This window comes from Varroa destructor, unplaced genomic scaffold, assembly GCF_002443255.2.
Source record: "Varroa destructor unplaced genomic scaffold, Vdes_3.0 BEIS01000004.1, whole genome shotgun sequence".
Classification (NCBI taxonomy): domain Eukaryota; kingdom Metazoa; phylum Arthropoda; class Arachnida; order Mesostigmata; family Varroidae; genus Varroa; species Varroa destructor.
In genome coordinates this window covers 10,035,011-10,056,448 of record NW_019211457.1, presented here as the reverse complement: position 1 = coordinate 10,056,448, position 21,438 = coordinate 10,035,011, and the positions used below count along the sequence as shown (strand labels likewise).

Sequence of the window (21,438 nt, the reverse complement as noted above, 5' to 3'; positions counted from 1 at the left end):
ATAGGTTCATGTGTAAGGCTCGATCCGGCTCGACATTGGTGTAGGCGGCGCGGGGTAACAAATATGGAGAACGACGCTCGAGACGTGAGGGAAATAGGGAAGAGGAGAGATCCCACTGCTGGAAGAGCGGCGTTTGATTAACGGAGAACAGGGAATCGTAACAGCAGTCACAGTTGTTGCAGCGGCGGCATCGAGACTGGCGTTAACAGCGCGAACGGAGCAGGTAGCCACCTCGAGAACGAACTACCCCGCCGGTAACCATGACACCGAAGGCAACACAGCAACGGGGGAGTGCTAACCGAAGCACCTATTGGCTACTAATGCTGTCCGTTAAGTACTGGCCTGTTCGCTTCGAAAAGTGTAGTCGGGTCAAGACTTTTGTCCAGTAGCTGTTGTTTATAACTTGCTCAAACGCGGCGAAAAAACAACACGAAAATATAGAGGGAATCAGAGTAATTGAAAAACAGGACGAGACGGCAGGGGGAGACGCACATCATGATGTTATTATTATTACTTATAGAATTACTAGTGTGATAGTTGTGTTAACATTAGAATAAATGGATAGCCAGTGTCACCTAGGACGGATAAATGAGTTGAACGTCTACTAGAAAAGTAAAGAGAAAATAATTAACTCTCGCTCAGTGATTGCTAATAAACAAAGAGAGTCCAGTGCTGCTATCAGATTGGCTAAATTTGCCTAAATCATGACAGCGGAAAGCAAATCGTCACCAAAAGAAGGTGCCGGATGATGGTTTTGACTCAGACTGCAGCATTCCGCTTGTCCTGACAGCTGACAATGCGTCAAAGTTCGCCTGTGCATGGTAATTCGGAACAAATAGAGAACCAGGAGCAGCAAAAACAACAATTACAAGAAACGCAGAAAATTTGTGCTACAGTCAACAAAAGCATGAACTAATCGGGTGCTGATACTCACATTGGCAGAGAATCAATTGGATAGACCAACGTTTGACCGCGCTCACGATAGGAATGGGCGTGAGATTAATATTGACAGTGTGCAAGAAATGGCCGAAGTGCAAGCGCTAACTTTCAATGTGCTTAATTCGCTCGATGATCAAATGCCTATTGAGGGCCTGCAAACGACCATGGTTACACAGTTCGGCCAAGAATAGGAATAATGTAATTCTATGGCGAGGAATATTCGAGATCATGCTGATATTACGAATGAAAGCGACGCCCTAACTGATCTTGTCGAAAATTGTCAAAATGGAAACGATACATAAAGAAGAGTCACCGACAGGTATGATTTAGATGTTGTTCGAGAAAGTAGCGCCACGGGAAAGATTTGTCATTGGTCATATATCCTATGAAGGCCTTTCATAGAAATATTCTCGGCGAACTTTCTTATGGCTCCTCTAAACCGATGTTCTCGTCGCAGTTTAAATTGTAGAAGCCATATGTAATTGTACGTGTTTCGGCGCCTTTCTTTTTCTCCTCTGCGCTAATAAAAGGCAATATGTAAATTAGTATCGATCTGACCCGTTCTAAAGGCCTACGGACACATTATAGTAGAACTGCTAATTTTAGAACTACGTTAACAGGTTATTTAGTATTACAGAACATTGCTGAAAACCGGATATAGTCCTCCGCGAATTAGCTAAGGTCTGTTAGGCTCACCTACTTTCAGGGTGTTCTAAAATAGGATACATGAATAGTGAACGCAGCATTTTTTTCAGGCTTTCCACAATTTTCTGGAAAGCTCGTATATTTTAGGATGCGTTCAGTTAATGATAAGATATTTTTCTTCATTGACAACATCCACATTGACTTATTATACACCATTATAAAATTGAAGCCTGACCTATCAGTTTGGTAAATGAGGAAAACTATGATTACTCAGATATACCTAGACGACCATGTTTTCCAAGGAAAAAATATTCAAAAATGATTGATATGAGAAATTGTGTGCGACAAAGCTAGCATAGTTAGAAATTATGGGCGAAAACCTCAAATGTAACAATTCTAAATAGTTAAACAGTTTTGTCTTATTACCTGTCTGATTCAAACATCATGAAACGTACATGACCTTTTCAGAACTTGTACGATCAGCCGGTACGGTTTCGGCCACATCGAATCGAGTTTGGTCTAAAACCTATTATTAGCGCTGATACAGACAGTCACTTGAAACTAAATGCTAACAGGCACTGTGTTACCGTTACGGAAACGTCTCGTAAATAGAAGGTACAAATAAGGTCAGTTTGAAAGCTCTTTGGTTACGCCCTTTGCAAGCAAGAGAAGAAGTGTAGGCGCAAATTGGGTCCTTTTCAATAAGTTTGTTTGTTGTTATATCTATAGTGACTCGTCGAGCACTACGCAAACTTAGAGGCTAGAGGCCTGTTAGGAAATCTGAAGCAGCTAGGGCAACCTAAATCTAAATTTAGTGCGGCTCATGAAGGCTGTGTTCATGTAGGCAGAAAGCTGCCCCACTCAATAAGTTCTGTTTACTTTGCGACTCCTCTATGCATCTCGAAGAAGGTTTAGCTGTAAATGACCACTCATGATCATTCCTTGTTCGTTGGTGTCCGTTCTCTCTCCGAAACTCAGCTAACGCAAACGCTTTTATCATCATTTTCCTGATCTTCCTTGAGTTAATTATGAACGATACGAGTAATCAACTTATTTTTCAATTAATTGATAATTAATGATTGCACGCTTGTTTCTATTAGGGCAGCGAAGGCTAGGCACGCTGAAGATACAAACAATCTACGATGTCTACAGGTTTCAGTAATAGCAAAGCAATAATGGACTTGTTCGAAAGCTGTTAGCTCATATCTGAAGTTGATACAGATTTTCTGATTCAGCGTACTATTTTTGATAAAAGCGCTAGTGAGCTTCATCCATGCAAATGAAGTTACTCAAACAAAGCTTGGAAAGACTAATCTATGAGATAAATGTCCAGTGAAGCATTTCTTGGCAAATGAGCATAGGGAAGGGTACAAAAATCTAGACGTTTTCGTCGGGCTGGGTTACTTAGAAATGTTGTATAGTTTTTTAGTACGTGTATTTATGGCGAATTAGTTAAAAAGACGAATGTACTACAACGTAAGGTCATGTTATAGATGGTCTACCTCTCCCGTTCCTTGAGAGGAATGTTTTGTTCACAAGACCGTTCTGCAGTGACCGTTTTAAGATACAGAGTAATAATCAGGGTTAGTTAGCGGTCGGTCATCTTTTGATCCATTTAGTACCTAGAAATCACGACATATCTATGCCACTGTGTAATAGAGAATGACAACACGATTATCATATAGCCAATATACGTTCTCTTAGAAAAAGCGTAGTTCCGTAGTAAGTTTTTTTATCAAACCGCAAACGCGATTGTTCCCCACCCAGGCACCGCCTAAAGCTCGCGACACTCTCGTTAGTCACTCGTTGATATAAACTGCCCTACAATCGAGCCATTACTGCTTCTATGGAAATGGGTTAGCCAATAAATGACGTAGCATTCGCGCGTCCAGTGGAACCCATTGACAATCAAACCGTTCAAAGAACTTCTAGTTTATGAACTGGCAATATTTTGTATATACGAACAGCTCGTTTTGTATCCCGAGAGCCGATGTAACATTCAGAAATCTGACGTACAGATGCCACTTCAGCCGGATTCAGCAGCGGTCTATTGGGACGTTTCCAAGTTTGTCTGCCGTCACGACTGTAGTGTTTTATCCTCGTTTAGCAAGCAGGACAAGCCCAGAATTGCTAGCGATATCACAATGACGCAAGAGACAAAAATATCTGAATACAGATGTCCGAACGAAGGTCGTCTTCGACTGAAACCTACGTGTCCTGGTCCTGACTGCCAGAAAAGGCCTTATGGGTCTTAGTTTAGTTGGCGAAATGTAATCATTCGAATTGTATCGTGCCGTTCGAATTATCTACGATTGAGTGCGATGCTAAAGCAAGGACAAGAATTTAGTCAATCCTTGCCGTAGCCAGAAAAATGCGTTGCATTGATGTCTGTCAATGTTTTTTGTTATTAGCCATCAAGCACTACTAACCAGTTTTAGCGAACAGTCTTCTGAAGACTTAGTAATTTTCAGGATGATATTCTTACCATACTAGAGGTAGTAAATAGTTATGTGCGCATGTACAGCTGACATTGTGGTCTATAGTTGGAAAGCAGGAACAAAGATCGTCGTTCAGTTGGTTTACGGCATATAGATATGCGCTTGAATCAGTAAAATACATGTGTAAAATGCAGAAAATAGTAACGTTTATAGAAAAGTTTGTAAAGAATTTACCTCAAAGGTATCCGAAAACTACTCGGATGTATGCACTAGCATACGATGATTTCTCAGAGCTTGAAGCATAGTGAAGTGTTACTCTTCAGATACACGACACTAGATTTAATCCGTACGCCAGAGCATCTCCCTAATTTCTGGAGCGCACAAGCATCTTGAAAAAGCTTCAATTTCTTGAGAATTGTTAAAAAATTCTCATGGGTGCTCGGTTATCTTTTGCGTGAGTTCCTGTGAAGGCTAGAAAGCACCCTGGGATAGATAGGCGAAAAATAGCCACATAACCTCATCCTAGACGTACAACCTTTAAATAATACTACTACCTCAAGCGCTCATTAATTCGCTAGACGAGAAGAAATCAAAACGTGCAATGAGCCAACTCTCTCATTTTACAGGCAGTCTTTCAAATGAACCCGACTCGTGATAGTGTCGTCCACTTGACGCCGCCTTGTGATTTTCGTGGGCCGCGTTCACTTGCCGTGGCACTGGCCAAGATTACGTAGACTACTACAACACAGTTTTTGTCTGTCTACGCGTTTCTCGATTGCATACTTCTTAGACAATAGATTTATGGTCTCCATCAGAAGCGTTTGTCGTTCAACGATATCTCGACGTTTCCCATCCGAGTGATTACGTGTTCTCCCAGAACTCACTCACATGGCCATAATTCCGCTAACGTCAAGTGGCGCGGCAGAGCAACGGGGCAAGGAGGTGGGGTGGGGTGGGAATCAGGAGAGACACCAAAGCCCGATACTGTCGCCGCTGGAATATCCTTCCAGCTGCTGCGTAACGATTTCCATCAGATAACTATACATCTGACCATCTCGTAATTTCGGATGCGGTTCCGATGTTAGCTCAATATTGGGGTAGATTAGACTGACACAGCTTGAACAAAGAACAAATACACACTGGTGCGACCGATTCCATAACATTTTCGGCCAGCCTAAAGCAGTAAATCGCATACAACAGCAGACATTATTGACTGAGTAACTTAGCTATAGTTATCAACTGCAGTAATGTTGCTAGAAACCAGTTATTACTGTGTGATAATATAGTACTACAAAGGATTAGTAATGAGTTCATTTTGATAGAGATTATCTCCGTAACGTTAAGTGTGTAATAGTTGTCCTCACTATACCAAGTAGCTACCTGTTACTGGTAGCTTTATTTTTGAAAAGATCTAATCTAATTAGAATGAAAACTAGAAGCAATCAAGGGAGAAAAGAAAAAAAAGTACAAATTAGCTAGCTTCGTTAAACCTATGCAATGCATTTGTTGGCTGTACGAAGCAAATTTTTCCCGTACGAGAGTGTTCTAGGTTGAGTAATAATGATCAATGTCACCGGGAGGGGGCCAGTCTCAGATTTATAATTCTGATGGTAAGGACTAATTGAGGTTTTGATTGTTCTAAGTGTCTTTTATATGGGCTGGTCGTGTTTTGTCTTGTTAGTAATGTAACTGGGCTGCTTTGATAAAGGTCAGATACGGTCGTGCAAGAGATACGAGCTTAAAAATACACTGGATATATATTGCGTTTCGGCAATCTATAACTGCCAACGTAAAAGCTGCTCTGATACAATGCAGTTGTCATTATTTAATATTTCAATTACGTTCTAAACCGAACATTTTTCACCTAAACATGGTACATAATTTACATGTGTACAACAGTTATCCATAAATATCAGATGGGGCCAAAAGACCCAGGTGCAATGAAATCGTCTCTATCTTCACAAACAAACAGTTTCAGCTGACAACTGTAGTTAGTAATTTGATTTCGTAGGCCACATTCGTATCCCGGTACGACACTAGAAGACCACTTAGTTTAACGAGTGATTGGTGATTTACGCTGGGCAAACAGGCCTAAAGGCACTAGGCACGCCCAAAGGAGCGTACAGTCATTGAATCCGCTATTCACTTGCAGGGGATATGTAAGAAGCCAGCCTTATTCAAAGGTAATTGCAGGAAAATTGCCGTTTTATGCACTGTTTCGTAGAGGTCAAGGAAGACGGCTTGCTGGATCAGCCTATGACGACGATCGTTTTCGACGAAACGACACAAACGTCTGGCTTTACCAGTCAGTCTATCTGTATGTACCATTATAAACCTATTGCTATGCGAAATACGCGAGGGACTTTGAGGCAGTTCAAGACGTTCGCCTGAAAACTTACCTCGAAACTGTAGCTTTGTTGCGGAGTATATTGAAACATGTGGGGGTGCTACATATGCAGCATGAAACGTAAGTAAAACGCGTTGTGTTAGCATAAGCAATCACGCATATATATAGTATATGTGGGATACGTCAGAGCCATTCAAGACAATATCGAGAGAAAGGTAACACGTATTACGGTTGTCAAGCTGACTTTGAAACAATGGTTTCGACTAGCGTACATCCACTCGTTCTGTTGTCGGCATACACCAACGTCCTCCATAGACCCGTCCCTGGTCCTGACCCCCTACTTCCGCCTGTTACAGTCGTATCATGAAGATAAATGGCTTAATCCAACGTTTGGCTACGAAGCCCTGTCGTGCGAGAAGATATAAGGGACAGGGTAGCAGAGCTAAACAGGCCGTTAAGCAAACGATTTCAGTAACCGCTAGGAAAGACCAGCCCTAGTAGTAAAACAACGAACAATAGGAGAAGTTGTTTTTGTGGCTAGGTGCGTACTAGCGTTTATTTATTCTACTTACAGAATTTTTATACATTCGAATCATACCTATCCGAGAGTATGTGGAAGGTAGTGAATTACACATTATCGTCATAGATATCAACGATCAATTCGCTGCAACGTTATCTTCGGTGAGCGACAAGACGGCGGTAGATCACCTGGTTCCATAATAAATTGTTAGGACAATTGAAATCGGCTGTCGTCTGAATCGCAGGATTCTCGTAGTCGTACTTGATACGCAGATGATACCTACCTTGGTAATAGGACAAACAACATGGCATTAGAACAGTAATGACAATTCGTCAGGTCGAATAATCGCAAAATAACACATTTAATAGCTAAGGGTAATACAATGGGTTTGCCTCGTTGTCCACGGTGAATTTGCCCAAAGTAGCGCGTTATCAGCAGTGAATCGAGCGTATCCAATACGAGGGAACACGAACCAATGTAATCAGAAGTGGTAGAAAGCGTTTTCTAATTTTTAATTATCGGATTCACGATTATCTATTTCGATTCTACTTAGCGCACTGCTCGCTGTCGGTAGCAGTGTTTCACGAGCGTCCGATTTAATAGAAGAAATGTCTGAATTGCCGGATCGCTCGGAGCATAGCCCTGCACGAAGCTAATGTTATCTTATCAATCGATATTTGATTTTGACTATCCAGACCGTATCGGGTCTTACTTTTACACTTTAGATTGTTAAAATCAGATTGGGGAAAAAGGCACTATCCACAAGTGTTCAAGGTAGAGAAAATCACTCTCTGTCTTATTTCTCGTCGTTTTGGAAAGAAATAGAGGTAGCAAATACGATTTATTACGACCCATTAAAGGATGGTAGCACATCATACGCCAGTAAAACAGAAATAGCATATCTATTACAATTCAGTTTACCTCGCATCGTATGACATGCAGACAACTTTGTTGATGGGGTAAAGCGCTGTTGCTAGAAACACATGCTTTATCCACGAAGGATCTATGAAACGTTAAAGTATGTCTTGTGGAAGTAAGTCAGGTTTGCCGCCGTTCATTTGACGTTAATTGTTCGCTCCCGCTGCTGTTAAAGATAGTAAATTTTGCCACCAGTTCTTCTTTCGTTTTTGCTGAACCTCAATCTCAGATGCATGGCCAGTACTTTCAAATCTAAACTCTGCAAAATCTGTCTCTCCTGCGTTTCCTGTTATACTGAATTCCCTGTTCTAGTAACCCCCTATGCAAGTGTTAATTAAAGTAACGCAGATTTAAAACGTTAACATCTACTACTTGAATGGTTGAAATCTGTTCCTATCTAGGTACACTTAGGTTAGGTAAAAGGGTCTACAATTTAGCATTAAATGTGGTCTCGTCGTTTTCGATAGTCGCTAAACATTGGGTACAACTACCCCCTCGCGGTGTACATTTAATAGTAAGGCCCGTTCTGAATTTTAGTCGTCGGCCTGATGGCTGGCAAATGCCAGCGGCAATTCGTTGGCAATTTGCTGAGCCCCAATGTAGTTCCATAGAACTTTTTGCCTCGCAGAACTTATATTTAAAAGAAAATCATTGAGACTGTTCGTTTTGTAAACTATATTAGGACATTTTACTGTACAAATGTGATACATATGTATATACCACATTTTTATATATAATATATATTCCGTCGAACTTTAGATGATGATAATGCTTCTTGCGTATAAGCCTTCGAATCGATACTGGGTTTTGTTACATAAGTACTAGCCCACTTTTACGGCCAATATTCCTGGCACATGAGGAACTCCTTTAAATATTCTATGGGCACATATTGTAGACAATGCAGGTTTAATCCAACTAGGCAGTATACGTTCGCTGGAGGTCACTAGTGAGTTTAGCGTAACAGTCGAATAGATATGCATAATCTATTATCATCTCCAATATATTTCATTAAAATATATCTATTTACATACTTATTATTAGCACCTCCTCAGTTTCCGGAAAAAAATTCCCATATATCATATACATTTCAAGTTAACGCAAACAGTCCGTATCACGACTGCAGGCATGAAACTCTTGACGGGTCCGTTTTATAATTTCGAGGTCGCAGAGGACCAAACGTAATAAAACGGCGAGCCTCATAAAATATCTCAGAGCCTCATAGAATAATATATTAGTCCTTCACTATAAATTATATATATATTGTCAAGTACCTAACTGTGTTTTTCAACAGCGTACTTTTTTTAAATTTTTTTTCTAAATACGGTACAGACGTCTGGACAAGGCGCAATTGTCACCATTGCTAATCAATAACTTCAACAATGTTCTGATCGTTGTCATGCTCTACAAGATGCCACACTATGCCTTTTAGCTACCCTAACGGATCAGTTGATCAGATTTAATCACGATAGTATTTGTAGCGCTCATACACAGTTATTATATTTTCATTTGGCATTAATTGCGGTATAAAGCAATCAGCCTTACTCGAGTGAGTGTTGTGGGTGGTTCATGATCCCCATGTACTACCATGTTAAACTGGTGAGTTTCTACGCCACGCATCAGACCTGTCCCCTTTGGCATTCGGTATGGAAAAGGCCCGTCCAGTGATTTCCTGCAATTGCATCACGTGGCCGTAGAAACAGAAGTAAAAAATAGCGGAGTAGCGTATTCGACGCAATCAGATAACAATACGACGATACAATTGCGCCTATTACGATAATACAGTATCAGATCAGCTAAAATCATTGCCAATATGGCAGTGCATCTACCTATTCGAATGGGACATGTTAGTCTTAATGCTCGAGATGCATAATCGTATTGTACACAGTAACAGCAAACTTGTATCTGCCGCCTGACCAGAGAGGGATCCCACTGCCATTCATTCCTTGCATCCTTATTGGATCCTGTCTATTGTTAGCCAAACTGTACAGCGGCGACGTGATGTATTCTTTAGGCTGGTGTCGACGGTCGTTAGAGGGTCCTCTTCTGTTCTATTACGTGGAAAGCTTCTGACGAATACTGAAATATTAGCCAAGTAAATGGTTATGCGCACGCGATCTATAACCTCGCAACCTGGCAGTTGCTCAGAAACACGTAAGAGATGTCAGGGATCAGAAAAGACAACGAAAAACAAAAGTTCACAGTTCCGGACAAGGAAGCATCATCAGTGACCAACGTATGATGTGCTACTGACGTAATTATTCCATAACGGAAACACTTTGCTAATAGTTAGATCATACATCATCCACTGATCGTGCTTTCCTACCATTGCCTGTTGCTTATTTTAGCTATCTACGGCAAGATGTTATCTACCCTGTTCTCATCGATCGCTTTATAATAGTTTGTTACTGTACCCTTATCGACAATACGACTGGGGGTTTGCGCGAAATGTCGGATTTCTTCGCATATCAACGAACCTTATTCAGATCAGTGTCGTTCGAACTTACGTTCTCAATGTTACGAGATTTTAGGAACTTGTACTTATGGTATGGAAATTTTCGTAGCAGATAATGCCTTTCGGCAGACCTGACTGTGTTGTGAAAAAGGTGACGGCTAAACGCGAATACAACTGATCATGGATAGGTTATTTTCATTGTATTCCGGTTATCAAGTGCAACAAATCTAACCGTATTCAGTCCCGTGTAGCCGGCAAAGAATATACCTTCATTTATATTATAGACGCTATATAAAAAAATGGTCGTTTTATTTCGATTCGGAGGTGTTTCACACAGTCATTCGAGTCTCAACAAAGAATACCCAAAATGCTAAACGAATACGTATTGTACAACACATAGCCCAATGTCAACCTGCCTAATTGAATCCGTCCACCTCTATGCCCTGACGATAGGCGAATGTTTTGTATAACTTTTGAGTTAGACTATGCAAACGATGGCGTCTAGGGTCTAATGGATTGTAAAATTGTTAATGGATACTTTCTGCCTACGTCAGTAATTGATACCTTTCTAACATCTATTTGTCCTGTTTGTACTAGTTCTCTACCATGGAATAAAAGTCAACGTCACACCAATTCTAGGGTGATTTACGAATGCATTAAGATCGCCATTCTACCGTACAGTTTCGACTTGTGGTGAAGATGATTGACCTGAAGCCATACCTTATTCCCTACACACTCTAGGCAAGTCTTAGAGGCGATCACCACTCGAGACCTGACGCATACGAAGCTATTACTCGGGCAGATTACGGATCTGCGCAGAGATCTTCAGAAAACCACTAAAACTATGATCACTGAGCGAGTTACGTCAGGATACAGCGGACAGTCACGCTGCTCCGATCTACGATGCTAACAAGATTGATAACATCATCTTACATACACACAAGGCCAAATTGCAGGACGAATAGATTTCTAGAGAACAAAAATCAACCCAACTACTATTCGTTTGGAATATATGTACTGCCGTTGATGATGCTTGTCGCTCCGCCTAATAACTAGATCCACAAATGTCGTCTATTTAGTATTTACCAAAGACCTACTCAGTTTATTATTTGTACCATTTGTCTGACTAGCAACACGGATGTAAAATAAGTAATACATCTAGGCGACAGTATTGACCTATTATAGTTCGTTCGACTAGGCCTAGCTGCAAGGAAACCATATGTCAAGTAATAAATCAATTTATTTAACGTTGTCCAATGTTCTATCCAGAAGGCTCTATCAGCACGACGATTGGGAGAAATTCAAAGTAACACGCCCCTGCGTGTTGGCCACGCGGAGACACCCTATAACGTTTACTTTTTCTTCCCCCTTCTGCTTTTCTTATACGTGTGAGTGTAAATGAGGGTCAAGTCTAAATGGACTTGTTCAGTTTAACTGACGTACAGCCAACGCTTGTCGGCGTGGCCAACAATTGTTCATGAGCTTCTGAATCGCTTAACGGGAAACGCTGCTTCTATCGTGATAGGTAAGTGAAAGACGGCCGCGTTTCTAGCGTGGTTTTACAGAACATCGTATAAATGATTTATTTACAGAGACATGAATGAGGTTATCGGGTTGAAGCATGACAACAACGGCAGAGGTCGCAGACCTTGCTTACAAATAAATCGACGCTCGACGAGGGTCATCTCAAACAAACCCTAACAAGGATAGAGCTGATAATTTTGGCTACCTCTACCGGAGTGCAGAAATAAAAACGTAGTCGAGAGTTAGACGTACCGAATCACTACAATTGGCAGGGTCGCCGTAAAAAGTGGAGCAGACAACAACGAGATAGGTTACTGTATAAGTCAGCTGATGTCGACCCGTTAGAGTTTGCTCCATTGTGCGTAGTCGAGACTACTTTTGGGTGTTTTAGTCAGTACGTAAATGCTGATTGTACACCCAGCTATAACTGATGTAAGCCACTGTCAACGGTCTTCTTCAAGGTACTTGGAATATGGTGTACTTCGGAGCAGTCGGAACTGCTAATAGCCTTCGTGAACAATTTTACCAGTCCGCTAAGATGCGTCCGTAGAAATCAAAGGAAAATTCATTGAGCGTTTAATCTCAAAACGCCATCAATGAACCTAGACTGAAGTCCTCCTAATTTTCAAACAGAAACTTGATTTAATAGAAGCAGAGGAGAGTAGCGTTTCTACGCAGTGACAAGCCGTCGCTTGGTCCAGTCAACTCAAGCAAAGATGAAGTTTTACTTGATCTGATTAAATGCTCTTCTAGTAAATATCGAAATACTAGGATGACGTACGGCAAAATCTAACTACTACGTAAAAGTATCGCTATATTTTTAGCCATTAGATATAGATATCACCCCTTTAAGAGGAGCAAAAAATACGAAATGAAAAAAGTCCGTTATTTAAGCACGTGCTCAAAAAGTCATGATAAATTGGTAGTTGGCACGTCTCTGATGCTGCTATATACTGCCGTTGTATTGCCGCTCAGTGTACTCATGCTACCTGTCATTGCAGCTCCCATTTGCCAATAAGACGAACGTTAAACTTCTGCCATAACTCGTTATCAGTAACGTAAGCAGCAGTAGATTCTGTCTATCTGAATATTATGATTGACGTCACATTGAAGACAACGGGACAAGATAGAGCTTACCAACTATACAGTATAGAAAGTTTAAGAGAACTATAAGCTCGATCTTAAAAGATAGCACTGAGATGTGTGTGTGTGTGTGTGTGTGTATATATATAGCCCATATGCTTCTGAATCGAACATAGAACATTGATGTTTTGTTGGGACAAGGAACGACTAGCGAGGGTTGCCTTTTCCTCAAATGCGCTATATGTACTGTCATAGGTAGTTGTTTGAACTGGATCAAGCTATGCTGCTATCTTGAATCTTGCTATCACGAGGCCTGTGTGGACCTTTGTTATTTGCTGGAAGCAAAAATCAGGTACCGCTATCGATTTCGAAATTACGTTTCTCTATCAAAGCTTGAAGTTCAATTTTAACTGCCTAGTCTTCAGCCTAGACTTCAGTCTTGATGTACGCGTATATTTCGCAGACAGGCAAGTATGGATTGCAAATGTAAACTAGTAGATGAATATAAGCAAGAAAGAGATTCTCTTCTGTGTCATTAACCCAGCGAGGTGCTTTAACAGACAAGGAAATTCTCTGAACGCCTTTATCGCTGATCTTTTATAGCTAAAATTGAGCTTACTAGTAACAATGATTCATACGTTTATTTAATATTGTAATTTATATTCACAGATTCGGATCTGTCACTCGAGAGATCACGAGATAATGAGAAGGAAGAACAAAATCAGCCGGCCCTTAGCGGATGTCCGTCTACTGAAGGTTTTTACGCGGCAGCAAATTTTCACAGGTTAGACCTAGACCTAGACCGAGACCGAGACCGAGTGTCAGATGTACCTAACTGCTAATCGTTCGGTGACGTAGAGATCCCGTTTCTGTTATCTGCAATGTAGTTGTCGGGTGCGTTACTAATATATCCTCTGAGTCTCAGATCCATAGCAAACGCTAGGATATCGATTTCAGCGAAATTGTACGCGTTTAATGCGAGCAGATTTGATACGGATCGAAAAAATAAAATCCAGAAGGGTCGACTATATAGGTTTTTTTGTGAGATATTAATGGTCAACATTTCTTATAGCTGACATAATATTTGAGGTAGTTCTGTGTTTGCTTGAATCCTCAATGCTTCTGACCTCGTAATATCGTCATTAACTGTAGTATCATTTGAACTTCCGCTAATTTCACAGCTGCCGAAGCGGATTTTGTTCTGTAGTTGAAAGCTACTGTTTTACCAGCAACGATATACATTTGGGCTCGTACACTTCGGATTCAAAATCGATTAGCTGAACTTATCTTAATGTGTGTGAAAGGCTTGCTCTTGCTATCTCATGTACGTATACGGAAACCATGATTGTAGTAGTTTGAATTTGATCCTATATACGGAAAACACTCTCACGATATACGTCACTGCAAGAAGCAGAGCTAACATCGAAACAGGAAGCGGCTTATAAATTCTGCTTGGTAATTTTCCAACGCCGGCTGAATAAGGCTGTCTGTTATAGTATTAGTACACGCTTGACGTTGTGTCCGCGGCTGATTTAGCTGAACGCTAGTCGTTATTTACCCGCGCAGTTCGTAGAAACTACACATTTTCTTTATACAGCTCCTTCATCCGTACGTTAACCTAACTGAAAATTTGACTAATTCTGACCCATAAGTTAGGCGATTAAGACCTTGTCGTTGATTTGAACCGTTACAAAACGATGCTCACAGATAAAAAGTTCGGTCGATGGCTGTAAGACTAAACGTGACCTAAATATAAAGTTCATTCTGATTAGCGTTCGGCGCGTTTGGCCTTCTTGGCCAGTGTTCGAGAACTGGAATAACTTACAAATACTATAACTGAATAATAGATTTTAGAGCTAGCAACAGCCGAAACCATGGACGCCATCTCATTGCATGCTACAAACAACATGGTTGGCTTGTGAAGGGATGTAAAGGCGAACGGATCATCTCGAAAGCTGCGCCGAAGATTAGCAATTCTTATGTATACGCGATAGGCACGGGTTATCATGTCTTTTTCTGTTAATATAAACATGTAAGAGATCAGTATCCCCGTTTTCAAGCTCTAGACCATAGCGGAATAAGCAAATTATCCTTAGCCTCATTGCTGATCAGATCAGTTGCTTAACCGGTAAGTTAAACAATGTATCATATCATAGCTTTAGCATATTGTATTTTTGTACCAACAAATTACCGCATAACGAGTAAATCTACTTCATAAACCGCACAGCATCTGGGCTTAACCTGGGGCAAAAACTATTTAATGAGCACGATTTTTTGAAGGCTATCAATTTATTTCTAAGATGAGCCCGTTGTGGCTGTTCCAGACGTATTCATTGACGACTTCTTGCATTGTTCCTACACGATTCTGCATATCGGATACGCGCACATCTTGTAGATAACTCGACCGAAGGTTCGATTTCTATTATACATAAAAAAAATGATCTATACGAATAAAAAGATCATTCTATCAGTAGCGTATGTGCGTTTGTTCCAACGGCACTTTACTTGGATATGAAAGACGCTCACCAGCGTGAAATTGATCGAGACATCGTTCACGGATGTTTCGCCAGAGGTAATTGTCGGCTGTGGATCGTCGGCTGTCGTCTGCAGCTCAGACTATAATACCTTTAATACGAGGACAGGAACAGCCAGAACTATAATATGTGTATAGATGAAAAAAAAAAAGCGAAATCACGCTGCCAAAAGGCTGCATTTGGCATGCATCGTCATACTTATCGTGTGGGGGGGGTCAACCGGCGTGGACGTCAGTGAATAGGGCGGGCCAACACCTACCCTGTGGCTGCTGGCAAAATGCCTGTGGTGGCGTAGCGACGGCTATATTGAATAAAAAAGAAAATGCCGATCTCACCATAGGCGGCCAAAAAAGCGGCGGACATGATTGTTCGATCGCTTGTTCTTACCACTTGTTCATACCACTCCATTGCATAGACCGCTAGGCAAAAAGGACGACCTACCGATAAACATCCTCAGCACCTTCGTCGAACGTCAAAAGCAGGATAATTTTATCGTTGTGTTGCTTCTTGTCGCGCGACGAAGAGGCATCTTAAACGATTCTCTTTGTTCCACACGTCCTTTCCAAGCAGGCGTCATTTAGAGGCGAAAGTTCCGCCCACGGTAGGGATCAGTGTTACCCCACGGTGGAAAAAAAGCTGTACTAGTAGATGTGAGACGGGGACTCTCACTGACAAGGGAGCAAAAATGCCATTTGTAGATTTTGCTTGAAACAGCCTCGTTCTCTACTGCGTAAAAGCATGCGAGTCGTCGGAATTTCGCCCTTCCGTCGAGCCGAGAGTATGCGAGGCTATATCGACAAGCGAGAGTACGTTACGTATTTCATAGAACAGCGTATGTAGATGTAGATGTCTTGATGGCAAGAGCAAGGGTGAGGAATACAGAGTGAAAACAAAGTCACTTGGCAACTGCTTTAGAGGTATTCACACGTACTAAGAAATACACATCCTACTCTACGATCAAGTTGACCTCTACCCTTCGTGGACCGCTTAACGTTCCCGAGAGTATAAAAAAAAATTGCTTGAAACAACAAGAAAACGGTATTCTCATTAGAATCTGTATTTAAAATGTGGTTCTACGAGCTGAACGAGAAAACGTTTTGCTGGTTAGCTTTCTAACAATAGGCTGCTTTCATTTGACATTGCATTATAAGTAACACTAAATGTATCGGCCAGTTTTGTATTATGTCGGCGTTGATAGCAAATATTAAGCGCCTCATAAATCAAGACATTTTCTGTTGTTATATTGACTAGCATCCATCCTATTTACTACAGTCGTTAAGTTCAATTAAGTTCCAGCTCTTCCTCAACTGCTTTCGGATTAGAGTTGGAGCCATCGTGACAGAATAAGAAGAAAAATTTAAAGCTAGTGAATTGCCATGATCAGGATATTACCTACAAACTATATTCATCCATATGTGTTTGTATATATATGTGCAATGAACGACAGTCAACCTTATGTCCTTTCAGTAGTTGCTGAAGCAAAATATCGATCCGCTTATATATAATATCAACAAATATATTTTTTCGTTTATGGACAACGTCCATATTACGGCCAGCTTAATGACTGCAGCAGTCGTCAATAACATGAGTGCTTCAAGGAATTATTAGCTAGGTACATTTGATTGAAGTAGAGCTAGCACCCAGTGCCTAAGTCTTGTGCAGTGTTCGTCCACAAACGTTGCGCAGTTCTCTAGAGCGAAAATTTTACCTGATTACCGGCCGGCTTATATATGTATCTGTACAAACTACATTTAAATGGAAAATCATCCTCGAAAAACTCGTTTAGACAATATATATAATCAATAAAAGGGGTAGATGTGAAAGACTTCAGTGCGCCAGAGATACTTCACTGGCGACCAATCAGCGAAGTGTGTCCTCCTCTGTAGCGAGATTCATTCGAAAACGTAATCTTCATTGGGTTCATGCTGTTTGTTGCCTCACAAAGCGTACCACGTAATTGTGTAGTAGACGTATGTTCTTCTCGGCTACTTATGTTGTACCTACGTCTACATCTATTTAGTACGTTGGTTGTTTGGTAAAAACTAAACAAAATATAATACATAACGGTTCCCTTTAGCAGGCTGTGGTTAAACTTGTATGTTGCAACACTGTATCCCATTGTCGCCAGTCTGTGAATATGCTACCCTGAATGGATAAAAAGACGTCGTGTCTGATCACGCGCGTTTATTCCGGCATGGCAAACCAACCTCAACCGTTCGGTCTGCGCGCATGAACTGAAGTCGATGAGTAGATTTTCAGTGTTTCGATAACCCTTCATCACCCCACACTACCTCACGCCTGTTCACTCGACAAGAATGCATCGGATGAAAGCGCTTACGCGTCTCTTTCGTCGCGGCCCGCTTCAGTAGTCGAGTCAATTCCCTTTCGTACCACGATGTGACAATTCAATAGGGAACAACACGTGAACAAGGGCAACTTCCTATGTCATGTCACTTAGAAGCGCCAGCAGCCAACGTAGCAGCTTACAAAGCACAACACGAGAATCGAAGTATGGCCGGTAGGCCAGCAGGTCACCGTTCCGCTTGTCGATGCTTCCCTTTTAACGCGGGGCGTGGGGAGAAGTAAGCAGGGCTACACCTAGGCCTTGCATACGACAGAACGCGATAGACCCGCAGGCTCGAGGGTTCCATTGTAAACGACCTGCAGGCTGGTTGGCGCGTTATTCACCATGCTTGTCAATGACTGAATGAGCGAACAGCGTCGGTGACGGCTAGGCGATAGAACAAACGAACTACGAGAATACTTTGTTGTTGTGTATAATAGCTGGCAGAAAGCCGAAATTAACGATTTCTATAGCGATCAGCCTGGGCAGCATCCAAAGATTCAATCTGAATCGATGCATGTGGCGTTTGCGGTAGCAGCGTGTCAAAATTGCTGCTGACAAAGCCTGTTATTTGCAGTCGAAGAGACATTAATGAGCTTTTCGTTGCTTTAGTTAACTACGAAAGAGAGATTTAAAACTTGTAAATTCATGAACATTACCAGATCAGTCAAACATAATTTAGACGACCATTCCACGTATTAGTAACATTTTGGTAACTTGTTGTTGTTTGCGCATGACCCTACTTTGTGAATAGTTGCAGAACGTCTTTAACTTCGGCACGTTCTTCAGTCTATTCAAGGAGTAACGTTGGACATCAAGGAAGACCGTACAGTCTTTATCAGGGTGAGAGAATATAGCATTCGTTGTGGAAATTTCTAAATAATTCTACATATGCACTATTGTAAGTAATTTCAAAGACACCGATTTGGTTGAAGCGAGTTAAAATGCTTTCAAATAGATGGGATTGTTAATTAGTAATACGAAGCGTTTAGTCTCGACTATTTGCGACTCTGATACTTCCCGTATGTTCGAAATTCTAACTTCGATTGAATATTGTTTTAATTATTTAATACATCAGGTAGAAGTGTATTCAAATCGCTCTTAAACTCGTCGGCCGAACGTGTTCTGGCGAAAATAAAAATGCGTACGATTTCTCTGGAGCCTCTCGACTCGCACTCGCGCCGAAGGATGGCGCCACCAGCACTACCGCAAACCCCGCCATTGATACCCGCAAAGACGACGCCACGAAAGCTCGAGCCAATTTAGGTAAATCTATCATTTGGTGATATCACCAGGCCTGTCTGGCCATTGCATTAGTCAAAGAAACATGTAAGTATTCAGTCTTTACGTAATGGATGTTCATTGTTGAAGTCGAATCTCCCGTTCCAACGACTCGGTTACAAAAGTCAATAAGGGTATTTGCATGAAAGGCAACGGATATGCGGACTGTTCGTACCTCCATTGCTTACTCCGCTTCCGTCAGCGAATTTGTTCGAAACCTTAAAACTGGCCAACGAACACCTATTATAAAATAAATTATCAAGTGAATTCTTACACAGACACCTCAGTGCTCTTTGCCTAGCGCCATCAGTACTTCTTATATTCAACAAAACAATTGATTTAACGGTTAAAGCAATTTTTTATCCAGTCGTTCCGTTTCACACTGATGCCTGTTTGGCGAAGTCGCAGAGTAGACTCGTGCATGAAAGTCGCTTTACATAAAATCAAGGCACGAGCCATAACATCAAAATGTTAGTAAATTCAGTATACGACAACAATGCTATACGGTATTTGTCTACGAGAAAAAAACACCGTGGACTCATGCTGATACAGACACCTGTGAAATGAGTTTGTTATCGCAGGTTAGTTGGCGTAGTAGGTGAACTGACGACCGCCTTGCGTAGATGGTAGGATATGGCATTAGCTTGGCAACAAAATGTCGAAAATAAAAGAAAAAACAAAAAAAAAATGTATTACACATGTTCATGTTTGTACAAATGTTCGGCGGGCAACGAGCGGGCATTTAAATACCATGTACTATGGCGTTTAAATACTGGTACATCTTACGCAGGAATATCTAAGTATCCATGATTGGTCACTATTGTTTAAACTTCTCACGAAGTCCTGCCGCATTTGCCAGGCGTATATTGAAATGAATACTGCTTCAAATGGTCCACGTAGAGGTCGCGCAGTCGCTGGGATCGTAAGCGATGAGTCGCAACAAAAACGAAATATTAAATAGATCGTCTATATACAGCTTAGAAAATGTTTGGCATAATATTTTACGCTGTTTGAGAGTCAAATCTATCATTAGCCACTGCGAACTGGCCGTGTGGAGATTGCGTATGTACGTACAATGATACAATTGTTTTAAGACATTCGTTCAAGAAATTTTATGAGAATTCTATGTCATTTTCTCAAGAAATTTCGTGCTTCGATCGACAACATACATACATACATACATATATACATACACGCATTTAGCCATGTTCAATGATACTAAACTCGTCGTTTGTTAAAACGTTTACTACTCGCTTTAGCGGAGTAAACTACGCCTTAAATCAGGACCATTATGGCCTTGTATCTGATTAGGTTTTAATGGCAAAATTTATTTTCTCCTCCAGAATAAAAGAGTGCCTCCACGCGACCTTCCTATCATTGACAATAGCCCTACTATCTTGGGAACACTGTGCGTTTATACCTTGTGTATATGTATCTTGATTGACTTTAATAGATGGCAATTTTGACCCTGATAAAACCAGGCAAATCTTCTCAAAGTATGGTAATCAACGGGGCTGTACATTGTATTTCACAACATTGAGCCGCTCAGACACGTATGCTGACGTCCTACATTATAATAGTGTTATATTATATTATTATACAAATATATCTCTAGATATTAGATAAGCGCATCTACGTATATACAATTATCAATTTATTATATATACGCATATAGAAGAACATAATGGTTCGGACGCTTTTGTTATTTCCTTTGTATGGGACCCATTTTATCCGGCAACTTGTGGTTTATTATTATTAATTTTAATAGCCATTATCAAAAAATGCATTGTGTAATTCATTCAATAAAAGACCCGTGCAGTCACAGCTGTGTATCTTGATATAGAATCGATGGTAAGTAAAGCTATGAAAAACACTTCATACATAGAGGACCCGACTCTTTCCTATTGTCTTCCTAACGTTTCAATTACGTATGAACACGTAAATTGTCGTAGAAAATGATCGGATTCAATACAAAAAATTAGTCGACCAGTCGAGGCAGTGAACTCAGAATATGTATAGATCCGTTTTATATAATTAGAAAAATTTTAAATGTAAATTTAAAAAAATAACTAACATTAATTTGGCGAAAAAAGTCAGTCCAGCTGAATTTCAGCTCAGTACCATGGTTGTCCGTTAAGATATATGATAATTAAGGTAGTTCAATAGTCGATCATTTTGTCGTTATGGCAGACGTTGGTGACACGCCCCATATAAACGGATAGCTACAAAAAACCGAATGTTCAAAATTCCGCTAAATTAGCCGCCTGATACGAAGCTGGGCCCTCGTATCAGGCGGTCTAATAATAGAACATTCATATTTAACTGCTTATATTAAACCTATAAGATCCCATCAGATAGTGCACTACCTTGATTATATGTTTACGCAGAATCTTACGTCTGTAAAACGAAATAT

The 21,438-nt window shown here is 40.8% G+C and overlaps 1 protein-coding gene and 1 long non-coding RNA gene across 2 annotated transcripts in view; one reads left to right on the top strand and one right to left on the bottom strand.

The window, feature by feature from the left end:
• LOC147755825 (uncharacterized) overlaps window positions 1-4,892 on the bottom strand; it is a 33,151-nt gene extending 28,259 nt beyond the window's left edge. The window contains exon 1 of the long non-coding RNA XR_015326211.1: window positions 4,257-4,892. This is a non-coding gene — a long non-coding RNA (uncharacterized LOC147755825). The remainder of the gene's footprint in view (window positions 1-4,256) is intronic.
• Window positions 205-20,849, top strand: LOC147755824 (uncharacterized). The gene is made up of 4 exons (XM_086986820.1): window positions 205-1,258; window positions 13,536-13,650; window positions 18,499-18,587; window positions 18,823-20,849. Exons 1-4 carry the CDS (start codon window positions 1,225-1,227, stop codon window positions 19,008-19,010), a joined length of 426 nt encoding a protein of 141 aa, XP_086842946.1. The 5' UTR covers window positions 205-1,224; the 3' UTR covers window positions 19,011-20,849.
• The last annotated feature ends 589 nt before the right edge of the window (window positions 20,850-21,438 follow it).

Bases quoted from the DNA above. Each gene is read 5' to 3' on its own strand.
- LOC147755824 (XM_086986820.1), top strand. From the start codon at position 1,225: ATGGAAACGATACATAAAGAAGAGTCACCGACAG. The intron at 13,651-18,498 runs GTTAGACCTAGA...CTTTGTGAATAG, and splicing joins GCGGCAGCAAATTTTCACAG to TTGCAGAACGTCTTTAACTT. The intron at 18,588-18,822 runs GTGAGAGAATAT...TTAATACATCAG, and splicing joins ACCGTACAGTCTTTATCAGG to GTAGAAGTGTATTCAAATCG.